The 17,305-nt window shown below is 36.9% G+C and overlaps 1 protein-coding gene and 1 non-coding gene across 5 annotated transcripts in view; both read right to left on the bottom strand.

The window, feature by feature from the left end:
* Positions 1-2,757: 2,757 nt before the first annotated feature.
* TBC1D32 (TBC1 domain family member 32) overlaps positions 2,758-17,305 on the bottom strand; it is a 279,831-nt gene continuing 265,283 nt past the window's right edge. Inside the window, exon 32 of one of the 4 annotated variants that reach the window (XM_075554617.1) lies at positions 2,758-4,778. In XM_075554617.1, the coding sequence (XP_075410732.1) occupies positions 4,659-4,778 (120 nt within the window). In that variant the 3' untranslated portion in view covers positions 2,758-4,658. The remainder of the gene's footprint in view (positions 4,779-17,305) is intronic. The other 3 variants (XM_075554615.1, XM_075554616.1, XM_075554614.1) reach the window with 3 other exon arrangements.
* LOC142453954 (U6 spliceosomal RNA) lies at positions 14,293-14,398 on the bottom strand. The gene has a single exon (XR_012785504.1). It is a non-coding gene; the product is annotated as a U6 spliceosomal RNA (small nuclear RNA).

Raw genomic sequence — 17,305 nt, 5'->3', positions numbered from 1 at the left:
ACTAGTCACTTTCAAGTGTATTCCTTAATGTTTTTAACTCGCATGGAGATATGAAAAAGTTCAAATAAGTCATGATGATTCTCCCACCTATGTATTTGGTATACATCTTGTATGTACAGTTGTCTAGTTGGTACACACTCATAGTGATCCTGGCTGCAACAGAACCAAACACCGCCCAGGCCTCACACAACAATTGTTTGAGCAGCGGTTCTGTCAACCATCTTTTCAAGGGCCTTCCTGCTTTTCCCCCTGCTTCTACCAAGACGTCCTTTTCCAGCAAATTGTCTCTTCAGCTTCAACCTCAACTTCCATACGAGCAATTAATGGTCTGTTCCATATTCTACCCCTGCCCTTGTTTTTCACTACTGATAATGAGTTTCTCCATGGTCTTGCCCACAGATGTAGTCCATTTGATCTTTGTATATTCCACAGGGAGAAATCTATGTGCATATTAGCCTTTTGTGTTGTCAAAAGAATTTATCATGATTTTTTTCTTACAAATTCTATCATCTGATCACCAGCTTTGTTTCTATCCCCAAGGCGATATCTTCCATCTAGTTTCTTCCTCTTTGTTTTCAACTTTGCATTCCAATCACCAGTACCTTATCAATGCATCTTCATTGCATGTTTGATCAATTTCTGACTGAGATATCGGTAGATCTTTTTAATCCCTAGCTTTAGTGTTTGGTGCATAAATTAGAATAATAGTTGAATTGATTAGATTTCCATGAGTGGGGGGGCGGTAAATATTATCCTTTCACAGGCAGAATTATACTCAAAGATAGATCTCGGAAGGTCATTTTGGTGATGAAAGCAACGCCATTTCTCTTGAATCTGTGCATAGTAAACCATAGGGCAGCCTGATTCAAAATAGTCAATGCCAGTCCATCTCTGCTTGCTAATATGCAGATTATCAGTCTTTACGTATTCCATTTTTTTATTTCAAATTTTTCTAGATTAATGTTTCATACTTCCAAATTTGAAGTATTAATAGATGCTTGCAGCGCTTTCCCCCCTCATTTTGAGTTGTAGCCCATCAGCAAATGAAGGTCCAGAAGGCTTCACTCCCAACTCCTGTACCCCACCTACATCATGATGTGCACTCTACTTTGAACAAGCAGCTCCTCCACAGTCATTATATGTGAGCCTTCCAACGTGAGCAGGTCGTCTTCGGGCGCTATCGCTGCCAACGTTCTCCTGCGTTCAAGAGACACTGTCATTGTGGCAGACCTCTGAAGTGGACAGCCTGCTTTTCCGTAGACTGTTCCTATATATTGGGTATACATTTTACACACACACACAATTAGACAACTAGTTGAGGATCCATTACAAAATAAGTACAGGAATCTAGATGAAAGAGGGTTGTGGCTTGGATCCTGGAGGAAGCAGTAGCGTAGAGGAAGTCAGATTCTGTATATATCTTTCAAGGAAAACCAACATGGTCCTCTGCTAGGTTGGATGTTGGCATATAAGAAAAACAGTCACCAATGATGACTTCAAAGTATAGAACTATATACATACCTGAAGTGTGGAACTCCTGTAGACCTGCTATAAACTGAGCAAGGAAAGAAGATAACTGAAGAAAAGTCCCTTCAGTTGTGGTCATGTTGGCTTCAACGTGTTCTAAACTTCAACGTGGCATCACTTAAGCCATGGTGTTTCCCATCCTTTCATATGTACGTGACAGGTGAACAGTGAATAAGGAAGACTGGGGAAGATTTGATGCATTTGAATTATGGTGTTAGTACAGAATATTGAAGTACCCTGAACCACCAGAAGAATTAATTATCATAGTCAATGATTCTTTGAAACTAAAAGGATGTACCAGTCTCCGGAAAGAGACACCATGCTTAGTAGAGGGTCAGCATAAAGAGGAATTCTTCAGCGGTTGCAAGACACGGTGGTGGCAACAATAGATTCGTGCGTAGGAGCTGCGAGGATGCCGATGGGCCGGGCAGTGTTTCATTCTGTGGTGTCCAGGGTGGCTATGTGTTGGAACCAAGTCAATGGCACCTCAGAACAACGCCAGAGATTTGTACGTTAAATGAAAAAATAAAGCAAAATTCAGCATAAGGGGCAAAATAGGGTTGGGTTTATTTGTTAAGAACGATCATTTAAAAAACAAAAGTGTACAAAATAATTCATAAAAGTAGCTACACAGGTGGCCATTTAAATTTTTCTTTCCCTAAATAAATTGTCCATAAGACATATTTCTCCAATGAAAATGAAAGCGAGGCTCTGGCTCTCACTGAAGTCACTTTCGTGAAAGGCAATTTTGTAATGCATTACAAAGATGGCACAGGGTGAGCACGCTTCCATTCTGCTGCTCACAGGGGCAGGCGGCGCTGAACCAACTGGGGCACATAACCCAACAACTTCTCTTTTTTTCAGTCTCCCATTACCATTTGCAACACAGTTCCTTCTCCACCTTTAAAACTGGGTGTATGAGCTTCTTAAATTGGTTTACATTTGTTCACAATAATGCACCTGTGGAATAAAAGAAATGGAGCCAGGGCCTGTGTAAGGGTAGGCAAAGCTGGTTAAATCGTCTGGAGCCAACATGTACAATATGTCAAATTAACTCGCTCAATTTTCTTTTTTTTTAATATTTTTCGGTGTTCTTCTAGAACACCATTACTAAGAAGCTATTGTTGGCATCACAATATACAATTTCAGGTTGGTCTTATAATACCCTAAATATCACAGAGTTGAGAAGTACACTAGTTGTTTCAGCATGCTAAAGGAAAATAAGTTCTTGCAAAAAAAAACAAACAAAACAAAAACAAACATTTTAAAAAACTTTTTATTGAGAATTGGGTGTACATTTTACAGAGCAGATAGATTCTCCATTCAAAAAACGGTTTCTACACAATTTGTTTCATGCCATTGCCTGCAATGCCCACAACAGGACATCGCTTATCGTACTTCTTCTGCGGGCTCTTTCCATTCCTCCTTCCTTCCTAGTCCTTGTGACGTTTGTTCTTGGGTAAACACTACCCATTTGGTCTAAATGGTTGATTATTCTAAGGTCTGCTTTCCCCTGAGTGTGATTGTTCCTCTTAAAGATTTGTTTACTGTTTGCCTGAAAATGGAGCCATGGGGATGAGTAAGCTCCACAGCGTGACTGACTAAGGGATATGGTTTGGGGGCTTCACTAATCTCTGACAAAGAAGCCTGGTCTTTTTTATGGTTTTGAGTTCTATTCTGCATTGCCCTGCTCTCAGACACGTACACAGTCTCGGGGCTGTTTGTACAGTTTGTGGGCTGTTTCCTCTTCACATTCTTCTCTCTTCTCCACACAGAGAGGAACAATCTTTGAAGACCCTAGAACATGGCCTTATGGACTCTGTTATGCCAATTGACTTCAGTGCCCCAGAAGACCAATACCCCTAGCTCCTAGACCCAACAACTTATTCTGACAAGGTGTTTGATTCTGTCTACAATGCTTACATAACTTTCCCCCCTGTATGTTCTGCTACATTCAAGAATATATTTGCATTGAAGGTAAATACACATGTACATCTATTCTGTCAAACCTAGATCTATTCATGGGTCTCATTCGACATTCCCTCCCATACCTGCCCAGTCTGCAAGTGTGTCCATGCAGCTACCTGTGGATCACTGTTATTCCAGGACTGTGCATGTAACAGTACATACTTCTGTGGCCTTTACATCTTGCACTCAGGGTTTGCTCCCTGCCTCCATCTTGCAAATGAGAAACATAGGGTTGGCTTCAGAATGATTTTAATAGTAGATGTATACTTGGATACAAGCAATGAATATTAACAACTTAGAGCTATAGTTTAAAAACTTGATGAATTAGTAACTAACAACTTAATATATTTGTTATTATCTTGCATATTTACATGTGTCAGCTGTGATATATGAAAAAACCTTCACATAATGTATTAATCTTACTGGAGCAAAGAATTCTATTCAAATAAAATAAAAGTGTTAATGATTTGAAATAATTTAGAAATCTTTTGTCCTTAATGTTTTCAAGTTCAGTACAAATCAAATCTGAGGAAAATGCATAACAAATGGCAGGAAAATGCTTATTGAGATGGAATAACCAATCTGTCTTTTAAATGAGCCATGCAGAAACTACATTTGAGATGACAAATTAAAAACTGATATAGGTGTCAGAAACCATCTCCTAGAAAACAATGATGTCAGAAGACACCACTTGCCACGAGAACTATCATTTGTTCGTCAACATGTAACATAAGCTGTGGTGGTTTTCCCCTTTCTTCCTTTGCACAAGTCTGTAAACAGAAAGAAAGAAGCAACAAGTGTGTCTGCAAACCAAACAACAATGGAGCTCATTGCTTCTCTCCAGACTCACTGGAAAATGATTTTTATCATCGGTAGAGAAGGAGATGTAAGAACAGCTCTTAACTAACCCTAACGACCATAGCGCACACAGTCAGAGGTAGATCCGACACCACCTTTCCAACACCACCCCATCAAACTAAATCCACTCTGTCAGAAACAGAGCTAGTGATCACCCAGGGGATGATATTAAAGCACCCTCGGGGTTGATTTTCCAACGTGTGCATTCACAAAGCAAGCATTTTGATCGAAACAGACAGAAACCTTTCAAATACCCTTGTTTCCTTCAAAAATAGCAAAACACAGTGAAGCCGTGTTGCCATGGTCTAGGTGCTCTGCACTTTAAGGTCCCACATGTCTCTCCGCAGCACTGGTCGGTAGCTCTGCTCCAGGCTTTCCAGGTATTCAAAATAATCACTCACTCGGAACCCACGCAGTGCTTCTTCCTGCCAAGAGATACAAAAGGAAAGTTCCCGTGTCCAAACTCCAGTGAATGAATTGGAAATAATGGAAACACTTTCCCCTCTCACAATCCCCCCCCCCCAACCAGTTCTAGATAGGGGAGGGGAGAGGTTTATGTTGCTACTTTAGCACTGTGTTGTTGGTTTATTTTTTCATGGGTGGTGTGAGTCCACAGTGAGGAGAATCAATGTTCTCATGACACAAGGTTGTCTAATTATTTTCAAAGTCAAAATACTTTACAGATACAAAAAGGCAAAATAAACCCTTAGACAATGAAGTCTTCCAAATTTGATAGGTATAAAAAAGTTTCAATTACAGAATGACTGCTCACATATTTAACTGGTAAATATCCTGGAGTGTATCCATCAAAAGGACACTACCATAATACTGACACTTTTGTTACTAGTCATAAAATCTCTAGAGTCTGCAGTTCATAATGTTGGTACTATCCAAAAACCATACCAATTTGGAATTTAATGGTTAGCGTTCCAAAGGAAACGAGTCCTGGCAGTGCAGTGGTTAAGTTGGGCTGCTAACTGAAAGATCAGTGGTTCAAGCCCACCTGTTTCTTCTGGGAGGAAGACGGGAATTCTGTTTCCTAAAGAAAGTCTATGAGGCATCTTGCCACTGATCAGTGTAGAGGGTCAGTAGGAGCTGGTATCAACATGGTAGCCTTGGGTTTGTTTCCAAATGAGGGACTGGAACATAACACTCAAAACAACAAACAAACAAAGTATCTCACTGCCTTCGAGTCAGTGCTGACTCATAGTGACCCCAAGAGACAGGGAAGAACTGCTGCTATGAGTTTCCAAGACAGTGAGTGCCTAGGTGAGTAGAAAGCTGGTCTTTATCCCTCGGAGCAGCTGGTGGTTTCGAACTGCAGACCTTGTAGATTGCAGCCCAAACGCACAACCACTATGCCATCAGGGCTCCTTATAAAAACGCTAGAGATATTCTTTCAGAATTTTGGAAATGCCTAGAGAATTTTATGACTTTTACTTTCACACCTCCAGTACCATATGCAGTACCAGCTTCAAGGGTAAAGGTTCTGCAGAAGAAAATTATGCTTGACTCAACGTAATAAGTATTTATTATGTTTCCAGTTTGGATTTTATGAGTGAAATTGAAACGAAACAAAACAAAAAACCCAATTGGACAAATTATGCTTTTCAGAAGTTAACAGTTTAAAGGCAAGAGATACTAACATAAAAAACAAAAGCAAATCAAAAGACCAAAAAACAATATATGTCGTGTGACATAATTTGTTAGAGACAACTGGTTTATAGGTACAAAGCAACAACGTGGAAAGCTAGGAAAACATCAATAGGAATAGATGTTTTTATAACATCTGAGAAGGAAGTGGAGAGAATGCTATTGCATTCTGTTATATATTATAGGGATATTATAGGGATAATATACTATAACATTAATATGTTATATTACTCAGTTATATATGTATATATGCATGCAATCTATCACAAAACAAAATGTTCATGACTTGTTAAATGGAAAACCAAGCTCTCTCTGTAAATGCTCACCCAAATCACAGTGAAAGACAAACCAAAAAAGCACACCGCAGGCATTGCTGGTCATGATGGATTAGTGCCCAGTTTGCATACAGCACGTGAGTGCTTCTAGGATTCTGCCATCCAGTCCCTACACTCTGGGGAACTTGTGGTACATGTCTCGGTTTCTTCCAGCGGCCATGGAGTCAACTCAGACACGTGCCAACCCCATGTGTTTCCGAACAGACTGTGCTTCAGTGGGTTTTCATGGACAATTCCCCAGAAGTAGACTGGCTTTCTTTTGAGATGCTTCACAGAGTACTTGGCACTATCTATGTGCCCCACCCAGGAGTTTCATGGTTTCTTGGGTGCTGCTATACCAAATGTACCACAACTGAGTGGCTATAAAGAACGGGCATTTATTGTCTCGGTTTTCGAGGGAAGAAGTGCACACCAGGGCATCAGTGCTAAGGAAGGGTGCCTCGTCACAGCTGTGGGCATTCCTTATTTTATATGTTGATCCTCACTTGTGTCTCTCTATTTTGCTAGGATACTTCTCAAGAAAGATTAAATTCAGGAAGCACCCTATTACAGAATGACCTTATTTACACATTAAAATCGTATTTCCCAAAGGGGTCTAACTCATACGTTGGAATGAGTGAGAACTTTATCACATGTTTTGGGGGCACGCAATTCAATCCAGAGTACTAATACTGCTGTAGAAGGCTGACATAGAGCTGAGGAAAGCAAAGAACATTGCTAAATTAATATATAAAACATGATAGCAATAAGGCTAAAGTTCATGCCTTCCAACAGAAAAGTTACGTTCTACACTTAACTTAAAAAGAATTGTGACATTATTTCATCCTTTTAATTGTTCAATCACTCAATCATACGCTTATTTTATATAAAGTTCTGGGTTATGCACTGAGGATACACCGATGAATAAGACAAGATCCTTTATCTAAAATGTTTATATTTGGGTTTTATATCATGTCCATACTTTTATGTGTAACTAAATGAAATTAAAGAGAATATCTTATTCATATAAATAGCAGAAGTGACAGTGTACTGTTCTAACAAGATAATAAAGATCCAAGGCTGGAAGAATGACATATTTATGATTTGTAAAGGAATGCTTATTATTCATTAAATCTGAATTACAATGGAAAACAACAACATTTGAACAATAGTTTTAATGATTCTTTTCTGGGTATAATTAAGTTAATCCATGATAACATTTTAAAAATTATTATTCCACTCTAATTAAAATAAACTTTCCAGAGGCAGCCATAATTTTTATTTGGAAGATAATATGTCTTTATTTCCCCCTTAAAATTACTTTTTGAGTTTATGGATTCATTTTGAACACACATATATATATTTTAAATAAATGGGTAATAGACTGAGAAGTATATAGAAGAACTATGTGTAAAATAATTATCAGGCTACCAAGACTGTATTTCACTAAAGAAAAAATTGAGTATCTATTTTTAGTAAATGCTTTTAAATGATGTACTTCATTATTTATATTTCATATGGTAAATTTAGCTCTTAGTAAAATATCAAATCTCGGAATTTTACTTTCTGGCTTCAAAGTAGAATTTTTTTTCTTTTTTTCCTAAATGTTCTATAATGGGCTTTTTAAAAATGACTTTTACCGGTACTTGCTATGATCATTGTGACTGTCAGTTTAACATTCAAGTTATAGCAGATGTTTCCTCACACCATGACGACAGTAGGTGTGAGATCATTTATACACATATAAATATACTGCACTCTATAAAATTATACAAAGTACCAATATTTCAATTTTTTCAAGAAAAAAAGTATTTTTAATTTTTGTTTTTAATTAAAATATTTTAAAATTTTGACAATATCTCATTTTTTGTTTTGGTCGAGAAAAAAAAGTATTTTTAATTAAACCGAGTGGTTTAATTCCTGGTGAGGAAGTGCATTTTTAACATAATGCTTTTTTTTTCTTTTTGATAGCAAATGCTTTTAACCTGTATGGTCTCAATAATTTACTGTCTTCGTTAATTTGACCGTTCTAATGTGAATCATAAGACAGCACCAAGCTATCATTGCAATTCACATGCTGTGAGGGCTCATACAGTCAGTCAGTTTCCCCCTCTTTGTGTGCAGAAGTTGAGCTTCAAATGTGTATCCTCTGGTTTCTTGCTCTCTTTTGTCATTCAACAAGTTTTATTGAACTTCTATTGTGTCGATCGTGTTATGATAGAGAGGTCTGTGGGGTTATGTCTATTAAATCTTTTCCTTTCAAGATCTTATTTTAGAGGATACAGGAGCATTGAAAATACAATCACAAGAGCTACAGATAAAATTTTATAGAAATAGACATTACTTTTGTCTAAGAAATGTATCTATCTACCTACCCATCATCTACCAATAGACAGACAAAAATATTAAAAGACATAATAAAATGGCCTGTATGTGTTTTTAAGTACAGTGTTTGATTGCTTCTAAATATTTTCAATATATTATAACATATTAAAACATATGTTGTTTGTGTGATTGGTGGGTATCTCTTTTGTGTTCTTTTTTTTCCTATAAAGAAAAAAATGAAGGTCAATGAAAACACACTGATTAATCCAGAGAAGCCCATGTTCTCATATAACTACTGTCAAGGGTACATTATACAGTTGGATAAGCATTTATTATTACATGAGTGGAGGATTTGAGAAGCAATAATCACACTGTAGTTAATGGCTTGGGTATTGGATTGATTTAAATACAGTTCATAAATAGTTTGACTTTGACAGTTATCAGTTGCGTGACTTGCCTGAAACTGCCAAGCCCCATTAAGATTAAATATTCGAATCCGGATAACGGGTATGAACAACAGTAATTGCCTTGCAGGCACTGTGTCAATTAAGATACTTTCAACGACAAATAGTAAGACCGTGACTTAACTAACATCAACGAGGATTATCGCTTACTCAGGCAGGCTGACTATCGGTGGTCCCAAGTTTCGTGGTGCAGCTCGGCACTGTCCCCAAGTTGCTGGGGCTGCTCTGTCTCCTCCTCCTCATTCGGAGGGGGAGCGAGGCCGCTGCGTCTTGCCTGGCACGTGTGCAAAGCGTGTGCTCTAGTGCGACCACAGGAAGGGGCTCTCCTGCACGGCTTCCCCAGCTCCTTCACAGCACCTTCCTCTCTGTCTTACGTTTTAGGGAGGGCATTTCATTCGAAGATCCACTGAATTTAGGATCAGGTCATGAGCAGAGTCGATGAAAATTAATTAGATGAGACAAAGGGAGAATAGAACATAGACCCCCTTCGTCACGACATTAAAGTGTCTTTATCACAGACTACAAAGGCTTCGTGACTCTCACCACTCTCATCCCCACCGTGGTCGAGTCACACTGGTCTTCAGGATGCTTTTTTTATTTAATTCATTAACAGTTTTATTGATGTATAATTCGTATATCATACCACTTAATAGTTCAATCTTATTAAAAGAGTTGTACAATCATTATCATAATCAAAATTAGAACATTTTATTATTTCTTGTGCTTATTGTTGGTTAGCTCTGCATTCTTTTTTTTAATTAATAAATCTTTTTATTGGGGCTCATATAGCTCTTATCACAATCCGTACATACATCAATTGAGCAAAGCACCCTTATACATTCGGTGCCCTCGTCATTCTCAAAATTCGCCTTCCACTTGGGTTCCTGGAATCAGCTCTGTTTCCTTTCCCCCCCCCCCTCCCCCTCCCTGCCTGCTCCCCCCTTCTCCCTGGTCCCTTAATAGTTTATAAATTGTTATTTTATCTTATCTCACACTGCCCGGAGTCTCCCCTCACCCGCCTCCCTGTTGCCCATCCCCCAGAGAGGAGGTTGCACATAGATGAGCAGCTCCCGCTCCTGTTTCCTCTGTGCCTTTGCACTTGTTGCTCTCCTGATTCAGAAAACGTTTGCCCCGGATTCTTAGCATGGTTTTTCCTTCAGTACATTCTGAGTTTTCATTAGAGTTGCTTCCTTTAGCCTCTTCATCTAACTAGCAACCAGATTCATGTCTATCCTCTTACCATAATTACTTCTCAGATAACAAGGCTGATAAATACCTTAAATATTTTATATGTGATGACTCATATATGATCCACTTTGATGTGGACTGGGCACTGCCTGTCATGTGTTTACAACAGTGCCTGGGGTAGCGCTAGCTGCACAGATTTTGTTCTAAACTTTGACTTTATACTAAACTCAGATCCCTGTCATGGAAATTCTGGTTTAGTAGGTCTGGGAAGACCCCAGTGATCTTGAGACTCCGTGAAGCCTAGATAGAGTCTGTGGTTTTCAATAGAATAAGTTTCATAATGATTTTGAATAGAATACTGAATATGGTTCTTAAAAGATTTTGATTCCACAAAAACTCCCTGCTATCCTGTTAATGCTGACTCATAACCACCCTGGAGAGAGTAGAACTGCTCCTGCAGGTTTCTGAGCTGGAAACTCTCTACGGCAATGGACTACTGAAAATATCTCAATCCAGCAAGGGTATGCGATCATTATAGCCTAATGATTGTTGGAGAGGCTGACAAGCCTTCATCAGACACAATACAAGAGAATGTTTCTGGCCAGTCTGAAGGGTAGGTCAATGTCAGGTATCACTGTGATATGAGACACTGGAGAGTCTTAGGGGTGAGAAAATTGATGCGAATGCATATAGTCTAGTTTTCCTTTTCCAAAGCGTCTACATCTACTCTTTTTAAGTAGGGGTCAAGAAGAAAAAAGGAACAGGACAAAGACATAGAAATCAAATTACTGCAAAATGTTTTCCAAGTAGTTGCGATCTGCAGATACTGACCTAGAAATGTCTTATAGAAATCATCGTCTCACTTAATTATTCATCCACCCTATGTGATACATATTATTTCACTCAATTGTACAAAGGAAGAAACTGAGGCATTGAAAGATTGAGAAGCATGTCCAATCTTGCTCAATAAGTACCAGAGGGATAATTGGAATTCAAGTACAATCAAGTGATAAGAACACACACACATATTTGCGCACCAGTTTGTATTACTTTGGCAATGTCCTCAGAGGAAGAATTGCTTTTAATATTATGCACACTTTTTTATTACAAAAGCAAACATCCAGTTGTTTTTTTCTGAGACTGATCCCTATCTCTTTTTCCCTGTCAACATGCTCTGACGACAGCTGCTATTTGAGCAACAGTGATGGAATTCCTCTTGACAATCTCCTGATTGGGTGGAAATTATTCTTTTTTATTGAAAACTGATTTTATCATAACATACTAGCTTTAGTTGAAACATCTTAATTAATATTTTGAGACTTTATAACCTGATGTTCACTGAAAGGCAATCTTTTCCTTGCCTGGCATTTCAGTGTTATCTGTTCCCAAGCTGAATTTGAAAACTGAAATTAACATTATTGCCAGATCATTAACATACTAGCGAGAAATCTAAGTCTTGTTTACAATAGCTCCCGATAAACTTACCTGTATGTGTGTGTGTGTTACAGTTAAGTCAACTACAAAAAGAAGAAACTTTATTTAGACTCTCTAGTTCACTAAGATCTTTGGGAATTTTCAAGTTGTTTGATGATATATATCCTTTAGAATTATGAACCCTACAGATTTTCTAAAACATCGTCTGTCAAAGATAAAAATGTTCAAAAGCCTTGGTCCAAGGACTCAGCGTACTTTCAGAAGTTGCCTTCTAGCTCAGAATTAATCGATTAATCAACGCGGTGTAGAAATGCATAATGCATGGAACTGCTGTGTTATGTGGCCTATACTTCAATTGTCTCTGTATTGCAAATGACTCAGGAAGTTTTCTTCCTGTCACCAGCTTATAATCACGGCATTTATCTATACACCTGAGAGTGTAGTCAAAACAGGAAAGATTAACGGTGTGCTTTGTTGTTTTCTTCCCCAGTAAACCTGGGGGCTACCTACAGCATTCATCTCCTAGTGATCTAAGCAGGGCCAAGTCATCTTCTTAATACTTTGATTTAGAATCCTGAAGAATTTTTCGTTGGGCTTAAAAAAATGACAGGCAACAAATCTAGATTCCTAATTGCCTTATTTAAAAATATGAGCTTAAATTAAAACGAATACAAATGATTGGTACCTTCGTGATACGACAGCTTGAAACACACTTATTCCTAAACAATGCTTTTATCGTGGTATTCTTTGTCCCTCAGGAGGTTGACATTAACAAACGGAGTGCATATTCCTCTTTCCAAATGCATCTCACTCTCTCCTGTTTCTCAAGGACAACTGATAAGAGTTGAAACCTGTCTGTGATTTTTCAAGATCTTGGAAATTAATTCAACTGGCTGGTAATTAGAACTTTTTACAACAGATAAATACTGTTCTATCAATTTTCCTATGATTCTTAGGAGAGTTTCTTATGAGAGTAGTATGGCCTCATTACTCTAATTTCTGAGGGGAAAAGAAAACACAAACCAAGAACAATAAAAAAAGTCATAGATATATAAACTAAAAAGTTTCTTGTTCTACTTCTCCATCTTTCTCCCTCCCGCCCCCAAATCACTTAATACACACCGACAGACATCGCATATAAATATATCATGTGACATTATCAATTCTATGCATATTCAAACATGTATGTATATGTGTACTATACAATATGTTAAAAATGTTCTTCAACTATTTTTCACATATGATATAACATACTGAGAATTCTGCTCATGTATTTACATATTTATCTTTTAATATATGTTTTTATTATAAGATATTTAACCAGTTACTTATTAATGGCTCTTTAGATTTTTAAACAAACATGTTATAATGAAAATCCATTTATATTTATATATATATAACTATACATACATAAACATGCATGTGTGGAGAGAGAGAGAGAAGTGTTGGGCCTTGACCCGCATGGTCGGCAGTTCAAAAGACAAGCAGCTCCACAGGAGAAAGACTGGGATTTCTACTCCTGTAAACAGTTACAGTCTCAGAAATCCACAGGTTGTCACTATGAATCAATGTCAGATATATATATATATATATATATATATATATATATAATACTTTTAATTTTCTTCTAAAAGACTAGATGAATTTATATTCTCACCATATTTTCTGAGTTCCAGTTATCACACTTATCCTTAGCAATCTTGAGTATTATCATCTGGGCCTAACTGATGGAAGAGTCATGTCAGTGTACTTTTAATTTTCATGTTTTTCATTAAGTATATAATTGGAAAATTCACATATTCATTTGTCACTTATATATTGTTTTTTTAAGAACCAGCACTTAAGTTTTATGCATTTTTCTATCAGGTTCATGTTTTACATATTGATTCATAAAAGCTTAATATATTAAGGAATTTAGCCCTTTAAAGGTTATAGGTATAGGGAAAATAAATCTCTTTCCATAGATGTCACTGCCTCTAACATTCAGAAAGGTATAGGTTCAAGAATACTGGGTCCAAAATATTTGCTTTCTCTCAATCTTTCATTCTTCCCTCTCCACAGGATTGTTTTAGAATTTTTTTATAAGATTAGGTAAAGGATAAGTGTATCAATCAACCTTTTGTTTTCTCTTTCTTTGGAGTGGTCTGATTGCAAGTCTACCCGTTCTTGCTGCCTGAAGCGCTGTGGTAAGTCAGCTCTCTATTGTAAGGTTTCCCTGCATGTTTTGGTTGCAGAAACCAATCTAATCCAAAAGGTAGAATGCAGACTTCAGGCCTGGGCTTTACCAGTATTCAGCTATATATTAATCTCTAAGTGAGTGTACTATCTATTTTTCAAACAGAAATGGTAAGTGTAGGGTCTACTCAAACCCCAATGGTTGTTACAAAAGTTCTCTCTCACTCCAGGCGCCTCACGATTGTAAGTAAGTCGTTTAAGCTTTTATGCTTTAATGTACTGATCAGCTACTTGATGGCATTATGCACTAATGTTCTATTAGGCAACTTTTTCAATTCCAAGACTAGAAAGCATTCCTCCCATTCTCTTCTTGTGTGATCATTATTTTGAATATGGAATGCTTCATGAACTTGCGTGTCATCATTGCACAGGGGCATGCTAATTTTCTATGCAGCATCCCCATTTTAGTATAGGTGCTGCTGAAGTGAGCACTTCTTGTTTTCTTTTAAGGTAACCTTGCTTTCTCCTTCCTGTTTGAAGTTCTCTTTTCTTTGGCAGATAAGTTGCAATTACCTTGGCTGTTGTGGACCATTGACCTTGGAGGATTAGATCATATTAGAAAGGTTGGTTAATCCAAAAACATACTGCCATCAAAGTAATTCTGATGAATTTCTGAGAGTGTCAGTCCTCATCTTTCTCCTGTGGAGCAGCTGATGGAGTAGAACCTCTGACCTTGCCCAAGAATATACTCAGGGTTCCTTAGAAAGGCTGGTTAGGACTGGGGACTGAAGACGACTGGGCATATTGGCTTTTAGGTGATGGGGAGGGAAGGCTCAAAAAGGCAGGGAATAACATGATGGAATAGCCTATGGAGGAATGTAATGGGGAGCTGACATCAAGGGCTCGAGTGGAGAGCAACTGTTTTGAGAATGATGATGGCAACAAACGTACAAATGTGCTTGACACAATGGATGTGTGTACGGATTGTGATAAGAGTTGGACGAGGCCCCAATAAAATGATTTTTTGTAAAAGAATGTTATTATCAATGAAATATGTAATATTTACCTTCCCTCTCTCTTCCTTTCTTTGTGAAAGCCTGATATTTTCAATCAAGAAGTGTTAAAGATAAGTTCTACGGTTTAACATGGAGAACTGGAGTCAAATGTAGATTTTGAAAATCATGTATCTCTTTCTGATTAGAAGTTTTTATTAGAAAAGGAAGATTAAAAATATTTAATAAGTATTTCATCATTGATTTTTACATACATTAAATATAATACACGAATATTTATATATTTTTAAAGTAAGGGATTATTATAGGATTTAAGTAAGTAATTAATGTGGTTGTGAATGAATATGTATAAACCAAACCAGAAATACCTTACCATAAGAAAAATGATTGTCAGTCAAAAAAAGCAATAGATTTATGACCTACTTACTGAACCAAAAAAATGAAAGAAAAAAATGAAGTCATGGTAGCAAACAGAAAAGCTTCCCTCCCACCCCTCATCCCTGAGATGAATATAAATAGTAGAATTAAAAAGCAGAGTTAGTACCATTTCAAGTGCTAGAAGTAATTACTTCCCAACATGTTTTAAATTTAGGTTTAAACCAACTCAATTCAAATTTTAGTAATTTAAATTGGACTAAGGTAGTAGAGCTCTCTTCTAAGATCTGCCCCCTCGCCGCCCCAACCACACCCATTAAAAATCCTTTCGTCGTAAATTGACGGCATAATGCTCTGAGCACAGTGGAGTTTGGGACACGTTTAAAGAAGTCTCCACTTGCAAAGCACATTGCTATTTTACCCTGCAGGCAACAGGTGAAACCACAGCAGTGAGATCTAAGGATGGTGAAATATAGACATTCGTTTAGTGAGAAGGCAGGTAAGTAACAGAGACAAGACTGTAGTCACGCTTGCTACTCACTGTGATTAAAATTAAGCCCCATTTATTTCTTAAAGATTCACTTAAATTCTTTATTTATTCCTTCCTCTAATGTCTATTGAGCACTTACCATGTGTAAGTAAATAAGTAAATAAGGCAAACAGTAATAGTCACTACAATGCCTACACATACTAGTGTGGAGCATCGACAAGATCACATATGAAATAACTAAGGATATTGATAAACACTACAAAAATGTGAAGTAGAAAATTTAGAAATAAGACTGGAGATTTTCAGACCTTGCGATTTTTTTATTTGACTGCTCCAGCTGATGAAAACATCCCCTGTTGACAATGAACTCACGTTTTGTCCCCACCTGATCCCCACTTACTCAATCTCTTTTCTCCCATCGCTTCTTGTGCCCATTCTTTTCCACTTTACAGGTGCAACCCATCTCTCGTGTCCTTTTTCACTGAGAATGCTTCTAAAGTGTAATCCTAGCAATGTATGTGCAGAGTTTAAGATGTTTTGAAATAAAAGTGTTCAGTGAAATTAAAATGTTTGATGTTCAGTGTGTATGAAATAAAAATACTGAATTGTTTGGTAATCTTAAGTGGTGAATGATATTTAAGGAAAAAATATCAATTATATGGAAAATAGCTCCAGCAAGTACATAATGGCAAAGACTAAAGATAAAATTTAATTTGCTATAAATTATCTGTGGACCTAGAAACACCGTAGTAACTAATAAATATTGTTTTTTGTTTGTTAAATAAAAATTGTGTACATTTGTGTGTGTTTCTTGGAGTAGGATAACACTTTAAATTCAAGGCTATGGCTTCAAGCAAAGAATCTCAGCAGCACATTTTCGTTGGGAATTGCATATAGGGATGTGTTTCTTTATACAGAATGTATTTCCTAATAGCCAGACCTTCAAAAGGCTTATTAGTATGAGTGAGAAACTAAGAAACAATATCATATTTTAGAATATTAAATTTGTATATATAAATTATTTTAAGTGTGTTGATAGACTATTTTTCATAAATGCTCATCAAAGTTTTATAAGTTTAGGAAAATATATAGAATTTCAAAGTATAGAAAATCATATTAAAAGCAGCAAATATTTGTATTATATTTAAATGTTACAAATATTTATAGTAACACAATAACCTCAACCTTTATAGCTGAAATAAGACATAGGAATTATTTTTAAGATAGATATATTTTTTAAAATCATATACTTTTTAAAATCAGAATTTTGGCTCCTTGTATCTCCATATTGTGCTTCTACGACTCACTGGCTACACAATCTTGAGCAACCTACTTCACTCTGTGTCTAAGTTTCTTCTTCTCTAACATGGAATAATATGAGTATCTGACACTCGGGCTTGTTTTTAGGATTGAATGAGCATTAAGAATATATCGAAGACTGAACGCCCAATCATTATTCGCTATTCTTTTTAAAATATATTTTTTAAATCATAGATGTACTTAAGAATATTGTCAAGAGTT

This window comes from Tenrec ecaudatus, chromosome 7 (genome assembly GCF_050624435.1).
Source record: "Tenrec ecaudatus isolate mTenEca1 chromosome 7, mTenEca1.hap1, whole genome shotgun sequence".
NCBI lineage: Eukaryota > Metazoa > Chordata > Mammalia > Afrosoricida > Tenrecidae > Tenrec > Tenrec ecaudatus.
This window is presented reverse-complemented; position numbering and strand designations above follow the sequence as displayed.